The sequence below is a fragment of the Borostomias antarcticus genome, assembly GCF_949987555.1.
Source record: "Borostomias antarcticus genome assembly, chromosome: 15".
NCBI lineage: Eukaryota > Metazoa > Chordata > Actinopteri > Stomiiformes > Stomiidae > Borostomias > Borostomias antarcticus.
Window position 1 is genome coordinate 5,713,972 of NC_140248.1, and position 12,920 is coordinate 5,726,891.

General features: G+C 44.0%; 1 protein-coding gene across 2 annotated transcripts in view; it reads left to right on the top strand.

The window, feature by feature from the left end:
* Positions 1-1,988, top strand: part of LOC311319058 (major histocompatibility complex class I-related gene protein-like) — a 30,275-nt gene extending 28,287 nt beyond the window's left edge. For both annotated transcript variants that reach the window (XM_084450505.1, XM_084450506.1), the window contains exons 7-8: positions 590-628; positions 888-1,988. In XM_084450505.1, coding sequence (XP_084306631.1) covers positions 590-628; positions 888-931 — 83 coding nt within the window. In that variant the 3' untranslated portion in view covers positions 932-1,988. The remainder of the gene's footprint in view (positions 1-589; positions 629-887) is intronic.
* The last annotated feature ends 10,932 nt before the right edge of the window (positions 1,989-12,920 follow it).

A 12,920-nucleotide genomic window follows, 5' to 3' on the forward strand; every position in this document is an offset into this window, starting at 1 on the left:
GAGAACAAAGGAAACAGGAGGGCATATATACTCTGGGAGAACAATCAAGGAACAACGTACAGGTGTGCAACAAGACATAACGAGACACAGGTGCAGACAATCACCCAGACAAGGACATGGAGGGATTCCAACAAGAAACAAACACAAGGACAGAGGAACAAGGACACAAGGGAAGGGAACAGGGAACGAGGCTGGGGGGAACTAGAGGGCCAGGAGAGGAGGGACTGGAGTGACGTGAGACTAGTGAGGGGACAGGTGTCTAGAGCTGACACAAACCAACATAGAAGACAAGACAACAGACAAGACAACGAACACAAGACCAAACACACAAGGAGGCAGAACAAAACCAAGTTACAGTGACCAAAGTGTACAAGAGTCTCTGGGTGTAGTGCAAGGGCAGTCACCTCAGTTTAACTGGTCTGGTTGTTCCTCAGTTTAACTGGTCTGGTTGTTCCTCAGTTTAACTGGTCTGGTTGTTCCTCAGTTTAACTGGTCTGGTTGTTCCTCAGTTTAACTGGTCTGGTTGTTCCTCAGTTTAACTGGTCTGGTTGTTCCTCAGTTTAACTGGTCTGGTTGTTTCTCCATGCAGCTTCTGATGTCGGATCTCCCTCCTCCAATAACATCACACGTACGTACACACACACACACACACACACACACACACACACACACACACACACACACACACACACACAGTGACATATTCAGTATAGTAAACAGCATAGTGAACTGTATGACCTGCTAGTCCTAATTTGTCCTAAATGTAAAATCACCATCAACATGAGTTCAGTGTTGTGTACACTGTTGTTATTTACGTTGTTGTTCTGTGTGTGTGTGTGTGTTCTGTGTGTGTGTGTGTGTGTGTGTGTGTGTGTGTGTCCTCACAGAAGAGCAGCAGAGTCTAGGGGAGGAAATGGAGACAGTCAACTAACTCAACAATCAGATTCATATGCAGCGCAGCACAAAGACAAATTTACCCAAAACAGCTGATGATGATGTCAATAGATGACTAATAAAACAGCTGTGTCTCTGATGATGTCAATAGATGACTAATAAAACAGCTGTGTCTCTGATGATGTCAATAGATGACTAATAAAACAGCTGTGTCTCTGATGATGTCAATAGATGACTAATAAAACAGTTGTGTCTCTGATGATGTCCGATAGATCATTAATGAGGCCTTCATGGCTGACATAATTTGATAGAAATTATATTTCAATTTGATGTGAGGATTTGTAGTTTGCAAACACAAGTGACACAAGCAAATATGCCATTTCTTTCTTCCAAATATATAGAAAAATACATTTATTTTCCTGGTTTATCAAGTATGTTTTCTCTCTGTTTCTGCACTGCTTCCTGCTGTCATACTGTAAATATGATAATAAGTAGGGTGTGTCTTCTCAGATGAGGTCACCTGACTCTGTCCTATCAGGAGCGGGGTGATGATGTCACGGTCATGTTTAGACCACAGCCCAGTCTGTCCGTCCAGATGAACACATTCCTCTGTGTTGATCCGTCTCTCAACACTGGCAGCAGAATCCTACAGTTTGACCATAGAGATTACGTTGATACTGTCTATCTGGGCTTGGTTTAATACTAAGCTCTGATTGGCTACAGAAGCGTGTATTCATTCTGCAGAACCACTCTCCCTCCAAGCTGGGGTTAGGGTTGGGCTGACCCCCCCTCTCTGGTGCCTGTGTTCTCCTCAGAGGACCCTGATGCTCTGCTACATCTCTGTGAAGCTCAGTGATGCTCTGCTACATCTCTGTGAAGCTCAGTGATGCTCTGCTACATCTCTGTGAAGCTCACTGATGCTCTGCTACATCTCTGTGAAGCTCAGTGATGCTCTGCTACATCTCTGTAAAGCTCAGTGATGCTCTGCTACATCTCTGTAAAGCTCAGTGATGCTCTGCTACATCTCTGTAAAGCTCAGTGATGCTCTGCTACATCTCTGTGAAGCCGTTACCCGTCACAAACTACCGTCACTATTCACCTGTTTAGTAACTTTAACATGTTGGGAGAGCTTGTCTTGTTGCTTGTGGGATCTCTTTCTGCTTTTTTATTTTATTTTTTATGTTGTGAAAAGATCTTACGTTTTCAATTGTGTGTGAACATTTTCAGTTCTCAAAATAATCAAATCAGAGTAATCAAAATATACTTTATTTTCTGTTCTATTAGAAATAAATTTTATTTTCTGTTCAATTAGAAATAGATTTCCTATTTTCCCTCATCTACAACATCCTATTAAAGGTTTATTCTGTTATTCTGTATTCTCTTAGAAATAAAATGGGTTTGATAAGTCAACTTGAGTGTTTATTTTGTGTTTCTTATTGTGATGATGAGGAGCTCGGGGAGTTTCAGCCAATTAACAGACAGTTGGGCTCTCCCACCTCCCAAATGATGAATGAAGGACTCCTCCACTTCCCAAACTCCAGGGGAACCCCTGACTACAGAGAGGACAAGAGTTGTGTCTTTACTTCACAGCCCAGACAAGGTTCTAGAGCAGTGGAGGAGACAGGGTAGACAGACAAGAATATGGTATAGGATATACTGTACAGGATAGACAGTAATATTGCTCAAGGTAGACAGTGGTATTCTACTGTTGGTCAGGTAGATTGTGGTATTCTACTGTTGGTCAGATACACAACAGATAATATCATTTGAGATTGTTAATGTCATCGCAAACAAGCCCACAACAATTTTATCTTATAAATCATATCTTTAATCCACTCACACACACACACACACACACACACACACACATACTTGTCTCCCTCTACGCCGGAGGGCGTGACGGCCCAGTGTGGCCTTATACAGTTCTGTTATCAACTCATCACCATAGCGACTGTATCCAGCCCTTCAGCCTCTGGTCGAAAACACACTTCAATATACAGTATAGTGACGCCAATCAATCAATCAACCAACCAATCAATCAATCAATCAATCAATCAATCAATCAATCAATCAATCAATCTGTCAATCTGTCAATCTGTCAATCTGTCAATTAATCAATCAATCAATCAATCCGTGTACACTGGAAAGGGAGGGCGCGACGGTCAAAATACTTCAGGCGGGTGACGGCTCATTTAATGTCCAGCGCCTCTTTCTCTGTCGTGGCGTCCCACTCATGTGGGAGGAGCTTCCGATTCACGTATACGACAGAGTGCTCCTCCTCGCCCTGCTCCTGCGACAGCACGGCCCCCAGGCCAACATCCGAGGCGTCTGTATGGAGGTCAAAGGTCAAAGGTGAGGTCAGGGGTGGCCAGCACTGGTTCTCTACATGAGGCTGGCTGAGGGAGCGGAACGCCGCGTCCACCGCAGGGTTCCACTCCACCTTGTCCGGCAGGCGTTTCCTGGTCAGGTGGTGGAGGGGAGCTGTGACGGTGGTGAGCTGAGGAACCAACTGTTGGTTCTACCCCCCGAGACCCAGGAAGGACCTCACCTGTTTGTGGGTGCGCGGGGCGGGCCAGCTGGAGATGGCCTCCACCTTCTTGCTCTGTGGGCCGAACACGGCCTCGGCCGATGTGATAGCCTGGGTAGGAGGCCTCCTCCGGACCGAGCCGGCTCTTCTTAGGGGTGGTGGTGAGCCCCGCCCTGCGGAGCGCCCGAAGGACTGCCCGGAGGGGCGTCAGGGGGGTTTCCCACTCGCTGCTGTAAATGATGATGTCATCACAGTCCTTGTGCGGTCAGAGGACCCGGTCCATCAGCCTCTGGACCGTTGCTGGGGCTCCATGCACTCCGAAGGGCAACACCGTGTACTGGAACAGCCCCTCGGGGGAGGCCAAGGCAGGTTTGTCTTTGGCCCGGGGGGTCAGGGGGACCTGCCAGTACCCTTTCGTCAGGTCCAGCGTGGGTACAAACCTGGCTGAGCCCAAGCGCTTCATCAGTTGGTCCACTCGGGGCATGGGATAGGCATGGAGCCGGGAGATCTGGTTCAACTTGCGGAAGTCATTTCAGAACCTCCATGAGCCGTCAGGTTTGGGGACCAGGACCACGGGACTGGACCAGGGACTGTGAGACTCCTCTATGACTCTGTGTTACGCCTCTGTCTGTATTGCTCTGTGTTAATGTCCCTCTCTCTCTCTTTCTCTCTCTCCCTCCTCCATGTGTTCTGATCTGTCCATCACCTGACCTGCTGATCATCTGTCAATCAAGTCTTGGTTCCATTGTCTCCCTGCCATATTGGTATTGCGAGTCTTGGTTGATATTGTGATAGTGATTATTCTGGATTATAATTATTATTTATTGTTATTATTATTTCACTGTGTAGCCTAAGGAGATATACTTACCTGATTCATACCTTCATACCTAAACAGCACCATCTAGTGCATACCGGTCACTGCACAATGTTCAGGTATAAATTAGTGATGTCAGACACACCTGGTGGAGGAAGTATGGGGAAGGCTCATAGTTTTTCGACCGCTTTAGGGCAGGTTTTTGTTGTTTTTATTTGAGGGAAAATAAATGGACTATCTGTGGTAGTCCAAAGAAAGCAACGTGTGAAGACCTTTTTTCTGAATGGAAAGCGCGTCAAACCACTTCACCTACTTCCCCAGGAATGGTCTCAGGCCGATACACTACCTGTCTCCTATACACAGTATATGACTGTTTGTTACCTGTGTAGGTTAGAGGGGAAGGGGCTGATGTTATGTTCTGTTAAATTCTAGTTCTATTTTGTGAGTTCTATTTTGTTAGTTGAATAGTCTGTTGTTGTTAGTTGAATAGTCTGTTGCTACACTTTGTCTTTCCTAGATGTTTGAGTTTGGGTTTTTAGGTGTTCTGTGGTCCCTGGTGGCCCCGTCAAGGGAGAGGGCTGGGTCAGATACCCTGGGGTTTACGCTACATCACGTAGGGAACCATTAGTCTAAACACACCAGCTAGCTGTGTGAATCTCTAGGTAGGTTAGTTTCCGGGTAGATTAGCTCGCTAGCTGTGTGAATCTCTAGGTACTGTAGGTTAGGTTCCGGGTAGATAAGCTTGCTAGCTGTGTGAAGTTTTCTAGTGTGTGTACAGGCTGTGTTTGAGCAGCACACTTGTAGAGCAGTGGGTTTTCTAGTGTGTGTACAGGCTGTGTTTGAGCAGCACACTTGTAGAGCAGTGGGTTTTGTAGTGTGTGTACAGGCTGTGATTGAGCAGCACACTTGTAGAGCAGTGGGTTTTCTAGTGTGTGTACAGGCTGTGTTTGAGCAGCACACTTGTAGAGCAGTGGGTTTTCTAGTGTGTGTACAGGCTGTGTTTGAGCAGCACACTTGTAGAGCAGTGGGTTTTCTAGTGTGTGTACAGGCTGTGTTGCACTCCTCCCTCCCATCCTAGTGCTCCATCTGAGGGAGGAGGTAACACCACACTAGGGTAGTTTCCCAGGCAGGTGCCACCTTCTGTACTTGGACCCAGGTCTAACATGGTCCGGACCTCCCTCCTCACCAGCTCTCATCGGGCCTCTGGGATCCAGTAGATGATCACATGATCCAGTAGATGATCACATGATCCGGTAGATGATCACATGATCCGGTAGATGATCACATGATCCAGTAGATGATCACATGATCCAGTAGATGATCACATGATCCAGTAGATGATCACATGATCCGGTAGATGATCACATGATCCAGTAGATGATCACATGATCCGGTAGATGATCACATGATCCGGTAGATGATCACATGATCCGGTAGATGATCACATGATCAGGTAGATGATCACATGATCAGGTAGATGATCACATGACCCGGTAGGGCTGTAGGTGCGCATGCTGCCCTGGGGTAGCTCTGGGATCTGGGTTAGCTCTGGGATCTGGGGTACCTCTCAGGTCTGGGGTAGCTCTGGGATCTGGGGTACCTCTCAGGTCTGGGGTAGCTCTGGGATAGCAAACAGAACAGCTGTTTCTGGCCTACCTACTGTCCCTGTGTTCTAACCACTGACCTATCTACTGCCCCCGTGTTCTAATCACTGACCTGTCTACTGCCCCTGTGTTCTAATCACTGACCTATCTACTGCCCCCGTGTTCTAATCACTGGCCTCTATTGCCCTGATCGTACGCAAGGCGGAACATTGTTTTGGGGACTTTACAAAGTTGTAAAAATGACAGGACCCTTTATTCAGCCATGCGTAATGACGGACGCGCTCCGGCCCGGCCGTGCTCCCACGCCTCCCGTCTCCGGAGCTGGGGCGCGTTCCCGCTCCTCTCCCCCGGAGACTGATCCAGAGACGCCCAATACAGCAGCGCGCGCTTCGCCGCAGGTGAATACGGTTGTGGCTAATTAGTGAATGAGCTTATGGCTTGGCGCTGCACACCTGACTCCAATCATCATCTACTCATCTCTCTAGAAGAACCTGGTCATCTCGACAATCACCGTCATCTGGGCCTCATTTATCATTGTGCATACACCCAAAACTCAATGGGAAATATTGTGAGATATATATACAATATTTCCCATCGAGTTTTGTCATGATACATCACATTATTTGCGGAGAAAAGCAAGTAGAAAAATCAGGTGTAAATGAAATAGGGTGTATCCACAATGATAAATGAGGCTCCAGGGCTTTGCACTTTTTCCACCGCCTCCTGTGTCGTGAGCTTGGGTCCAGTTTCAACCCAGTCTTATGGTGCGTTCATGTGTGGTCGGACGTGGCAAGTGGCAAAACCTCCCTCCGACCTGTGTGCATTCGAGCTATAGCGAATGATATGATGATATGATATGATATTGACATCAGCCGGCAACTGGGGGCTGAGAAACATATCCGAATTTGCGACGAGGAAGTGCGAGTTCATGCGGCGTTTTATTTAATCATTCCGTAGCAAGTCGCAATTTGCCACCTCCCAGTTATAAACGAACGCACCATTAACATGAGAGCAGTAGGCCTACCTCAGCGATGTTTAAGGCATATAGCCTACTAGCTCCAAATGGCCCCCATTCATCAACATTTTTATTTTTATTGTAGCCTTCACTTCAGATTATAGCCATAAGAACCGAACATGTCATCTAGCAGGGGGAATATTACAGACAGGAGGTCAACAGCTTTGTTATGGTGCAAGGCCAGAAGGCCCGGTCTTTATACTCTTGTAAATGTAAGTCCTTTGATGGTCTCTTCATGTGTTGCTGGGTGACTGGTGTTACAGTCGGGGATAGGAACAGGATCAATGATCTTATAAAGAAGGCAGGTTCAATCATTGGCCTGACAACTTACTCCTTAGAGGCCATCACTGAATGCTAGGCTATATAATACAACTGGAACAATTCTGAGGTATGATGGCCATCCCCTGCATGCAACTGTCTCTTTCAGTCAAATCATATAAGAAATAATAATAATAATAATAATAACAACAACAACAACAACAATAATAATAATAATAGTGGAATAATAATAATAATAATACCAATCTAGTAGTAATAATATCAATCTTATTAGTATTAATGATACAAATAATAATAATAATAATAATAATAATCAAGAAACATCAAAACAACTGTAATAGGCTGTTGTAGCCTACATGATAAAATAATTTATAAAAGTTAGGCATAAAGGTTGGGTAGCAACTTGTGTTCACTGATGATAATAATAATGGATTTGTCAACACATATTGTATTTATATTTTGCTACTCTTTAATATAATTATTGTAAGTCACGACTACTGAATGATTGTAATGTAATGTAATAATGCAAATGCAAACGTCGTATGAAAAAACAATTTACCCATGATCCCATTTTTACGAGAGCAAAAAAGTAGAAAATCAGAACATTGAACCAAATTTTCAATGTGAATTAAGACTAACGAATTTTAAAATGATAAACGGTACACGGACCTTAATTCAGTTCAGGAGAATCGCATGAGTAAACTACTACCAATGTGAATTAGAATAATGCAACATGCCTGTGGACTGAGGCCTATTTGGATTGCATGAAAATGGGCCAACGCCACGAGAAAACAAGTTGCACTCTGACCTACAGTAGCAGTAGCTTATGCCTCTACTCTAAAATGAAATATGTCAACTTCTTTGATCGAGTCGATCATGGCTACTAAATGCTGTGATTCTCAACCTCTGTGCGCAATAGCAGAGGTACGAACCATGCGCACCCGAGTGTGTGAACTCAGTCTTCATCATGATGACATACATTATTGGTATCCCTTGAAAAAAACGTCACATAACTGTCATAATTGGTAATCATGGTCATCAAGGGAACGTTGGAAGTTGGAACTCGTTCGGAACAAACGTAACAAAACCCTTTGGAATTTAGAACGCACACTTTTGCTTGAAAGTCCAAGTTCAGTCCTTCAGTTGTAAGTAGCGTTTCTAATAGATCAGAGAAAATGAATTTAAGTGTTAGCTGCCAGAAAGCATCCCTCTACGTGGGGGACCTGCATCCTGATGTGACCGAGGATATGCTCTACCACAAATTCAGCCCAGCCGGGACAATCCTCTCTGTGCGCGTCTGCAGGGATAGGATCACCAAGCGCTCCCTACGGTACGGCTATGTGAACCTTAAAGGATTAACATGGTAATTCAATATAACACTTTCCAGATATCTTTAGGCAACAACAAAACAAATGTGTTGAACTATTTCAGAATTCCTCCATAAAAAGTCTTTTAAAATATGTTTTTATAGGTCTGAATCTGCCACTCAAAAAGTTCACTCACTCAAAACTGGGCGTGATTCATAACAACTGATTGACAGTTCTCTGAGCAAATGACCAACTGGAATCATTATGATTGACAGGCGTGTGCCCCGTTACCATAGCTACCACCGCTCCGAGCTAAACAACACAAGAGCTAGATCACGCAACAGCCAGATCAATAGCCATTTTTCTAGCTGCTAACCAGGGGCATTTACAAAGTCCTTAATATTATATTAACCCCCAAACATTATAAAGATACACGCTACCTAACAGGCCGTATCCTCGAATTTGCATTAGGCCTATTTGGGAAAAGTACGATAAAGGTATAACGACGGCACGTCTCCCCCGCGACAGAGGAAAAGCACCCTGCAGCCGGCCACGCAAGCTTGGAGGCTTGGGCTATTAGACTTATAGCCTTCAGCCAGCTACGAACAGTATAGACCAGGGGTGTCAAACTCATTTTGCTTCAGGGGCCACATAGAGCCCAATCTGATCTCAAGTGGGCCGGGCCAGTAAAATAATAGCAAAATAACCTAGAAATAACGTCAACTCCAAATCTTTACCTTTGTTTTTCAATATTTCAATATTATGCCTTAATTTATCATTTAGCCTATATATGTGCATTATAACTCACAGATCACAGTGGATCTACAAAGGCACAAAACATTTATTCACAGATAGGCCTATGGAACTGAAAAAATGGCATTTCACTTTGATTAAAACAACTTGTTTATTTTAATGTACAGTAGATACATTTTCACATCTGACCACCTGAACTGACTCACCACACTATGCACAAACTAAAGTGGGAGCTATGAAGAACGTTATCACCCTGCCTTGTAAATGTATTAAATTTGTACATTTCAAAAACCCATAAAAGTGATAGCAGTGCATGAGCAATAGAGTTACACCAGACCAAACTATTTTGTGCTGAAGCTGCTGACTGATATTATACTGCACAATGTTCATGGTCTTTAAATATTACATTACCACAGTAAATGTTATTTTTAACAGAACTGTATTCTTCAGAGTGCTCTCATCAATTGCAACCGAAAATGCAACAAATTACTTGACTTTGTGATTCATTTGGCTGTCCAAGTCTGCCGAGAGATCTGAAATTCTATCTGCGACAGTGTTCCTCGTTAGGGAACTCTTTTCAGGGCACACGATTTCTGCAGCCTTCAGCATGCATGTTTTCACGAACTCGCCCTCAGAAAATGGCTTGGATCCTAACATTAACTCGTTAGCAATAAGGTAGCTAGCTTTCACCGCTGCATCACTGACCTCTCGGCTACGGGTAAAAACAGACTGCTGTTTCTTCAGACCCACTAACAATTCATTTATCTTCTCTATTCTCAGTTGTCCTCGCAAATAGTTGTATTTTTCACCATGATGAGTCTCATAGTGGCGTCGAATATTATATTCCTTGAGCACTGAAACTTGCTGATTACACACCAAGCACACAGGTTTCCCTTTCACTTCTGTGAATAAATAAGAATCAGTCCATTTTTCTTGGAAAACTCTGCACTCTGTGTCAACTTTTCTCCGTTTTGACAGACATTTTGGTAATGACGGTGCAACCGTGGGTAATTTTGACAACAAGAGCTTAATAACGATAAGGCAAGATTGCCAGATGATTCTGGGCGCGTTGCTGTCACGTGCTGTTTATTTCCGGATCTCTCGTTATGTCAGTGCGACCTCTGCTGGACAAATTTGGAATATCTGTTCCTTTTTATTAATTTTGGACGTCGTCTCGTGGGCCGGTTTGAACCATCTGGCGGGCCGGTTTTGGCCCGCGGGCCGTATGTTTGACACCCCTGGTATAGACCTAGTTAGTCAAATAATTGCAACTGTGGGTCTTACCAGAAGACAGATCATTTGCGCTGTGAAACCGACATAAAATCCGCATTGTTCACCAGTCTAACGTTATTTATCTTAGTAGGTGTCCAACAAAGCCAGTTGAACACTGAAACGTTACTGTTCTGGGAACATCTGTCAGTTGTGGTGATATAAAGGAATTGAGTGGAATACCACTGCAATAACTGATTATTAGTCAGATCAATTAAATCATTATAGCTTGTTTCATATACAAAGGCAACACAATGTGCGCTTTACAGAAAGGGGGAGAGGATGTAGCCTACATGTAGCCTACTTATCCTACCCCGACAGGTCATGCAGTCAATAGATCTCGTTTTGAATGTTATTGTAATGCCCTCTGGTTATAATAGAATATCTACTGGAGCTGTTTAATCCCAAAATGCGCAATGCTTCCTGAAGTTGGGTCGGATCGAGGTGCTGGGATGATCAACATTATGTGGAGCAGATGCCACAGTGATGATAAGGTTTACACAACTTTCAGAATGTTTTGCAGAATTACAATTATTTGGAGTTGTAAATTATGAAAGGAACATAATAACTTACTTAATATCTTCACCTCCACCCACCCTGAAATGTAGTCATAATTTTAGCACAATAGCCTCTATATGCGCATCACAACGCTGCAATACAAGACCTTAGGACAAACGATTCAGTACACAGCAGGTGTGTTTGATCAAGTTAAGATCTCAATGTGAGAATAAATAAATGACAAAAACCCGCACGGGTACTGTAGGACTACGTCTTTATTTTCCGAGGTAATTGTTGCGCATACAACATGACATTAAATTAAGACATAGGCTACTTTCTCATAAAACAGGGCGGTGTTGTAACATTTATAATATCATTAGGTGACATTGGCTGCAACCTGCCCTCCAGGACCTGCACACCTCCAGAGCCCTGAAGCCCTGGACCTCCCGAGTCCCAGTATTGGAAATGTAGTGATCGGCTACAAGAAAAGGGGACAAATTATAAAAGCGATTAGTAGGCCCCCTAATAGTATCGATATTTTGCATATGCAAAACAGCATAAATTACAACAATAGGCTATTTATCAGTAAATCTAAATTATATCGAATTAAGTTTGAGCGAGAGATAATCGGGAGATTCTTGTGGAGACAAACTGACTTATATCCAACTTTGACTTCGTAACTTTGCCTATTGTATTGGCCTATACAACAAAGCACGCTCACAACAGTTATGGTAAGCTAGGTAGGCTAGGTAGATTTGATACCAGGGAAGAGTACAGTATGGTGCGCTGTGTTTCTGTCATTGCACAGGAGGGCTAACGTTACCAAAAGCAAATGCATTGAGAGCTAACGTTAGCATGCTAGGATAATTAACACAGCTAGCTGACATTCCAAACATCAGGCTAGCTAACATCAACATGCTGGATAAAGACAGATAGCTAGTTGGATCAGACAGCTTTTTAAAAACTGTTGCCAATTACAGCTAACGTTATGGTTCGTTTATCTAACATTAGCTAGGTTGGCTACTAATCAGACACGATCATGGTAAAAACTTCCCAATTTGTATGACAACCACAAATACAATTAGGCCTATAAAATGTACAAATTATATTAAAATAAGAGGTGGTCATCATTGAGACTGCAACTATTCAATTGTTCTCAAGATGAGAAAAGGTTCAGAACTACCTTACCGTGTTCGATAGATGGTGAAACGGCGCAGACAGCAGGTGCGGGAGGCAGACAGATTTCTGTTGGAGGCGGTGCAGGGGAGTGGAGGAGGGTTTTTCAAACTTTAGGGTGACGTCAACAAAGGGAAAAACGTCACGAATTCGGAGTATTTTTACCCCGAGTCAAATTGGACTGAAAATGTTACGCTTCCAGTTTCTCAAAAACGACAAAACGGATATATTTAATGTTTTTATTGTGTTTCTTCAATGTCCTATTGTGCAAATAGCACGTTCAAACTCAAAAAAAGTGAAAATGACCATGTTAATCCTTTAAACAGCCAGCGGACGCCAAGCGTGCCCTGGACACCTTGAATTTTGAGGAGCTCAAGGGCCGACCGGTCCGCATAATGTGGTCTCAGCGCGACCCCTCCATAAGAAAGAGCGGTGTTGGGAACGTGTATGTCAACAACCTAGAGAAGAGCATCGATAGCAGAGCCCTGTTGGACACCTTTTCTGCCTTTGGTAACATCCTCTCTTGCAAAGTTGCATGTGATGAGCATGGCTCAAAGGGCTATGGTTTTGTGCACTATGAGACTCAGGAGGCTGCTGACAGGGCCATCCAAAGACTGAACGGGATGTTGTTCAACGACAGGCTTGTCTTTGTGGGCCGCTTCAAATCCCGGCAAGAACGCGAGGTCAATATTTCGGTGAAATTGACCTTCCAACACATTTAAGAACATTTGGGGACAACTCTCTCTCTCTCTCTCTGAACGCACCATCCGTGGCCGAGCCCCCG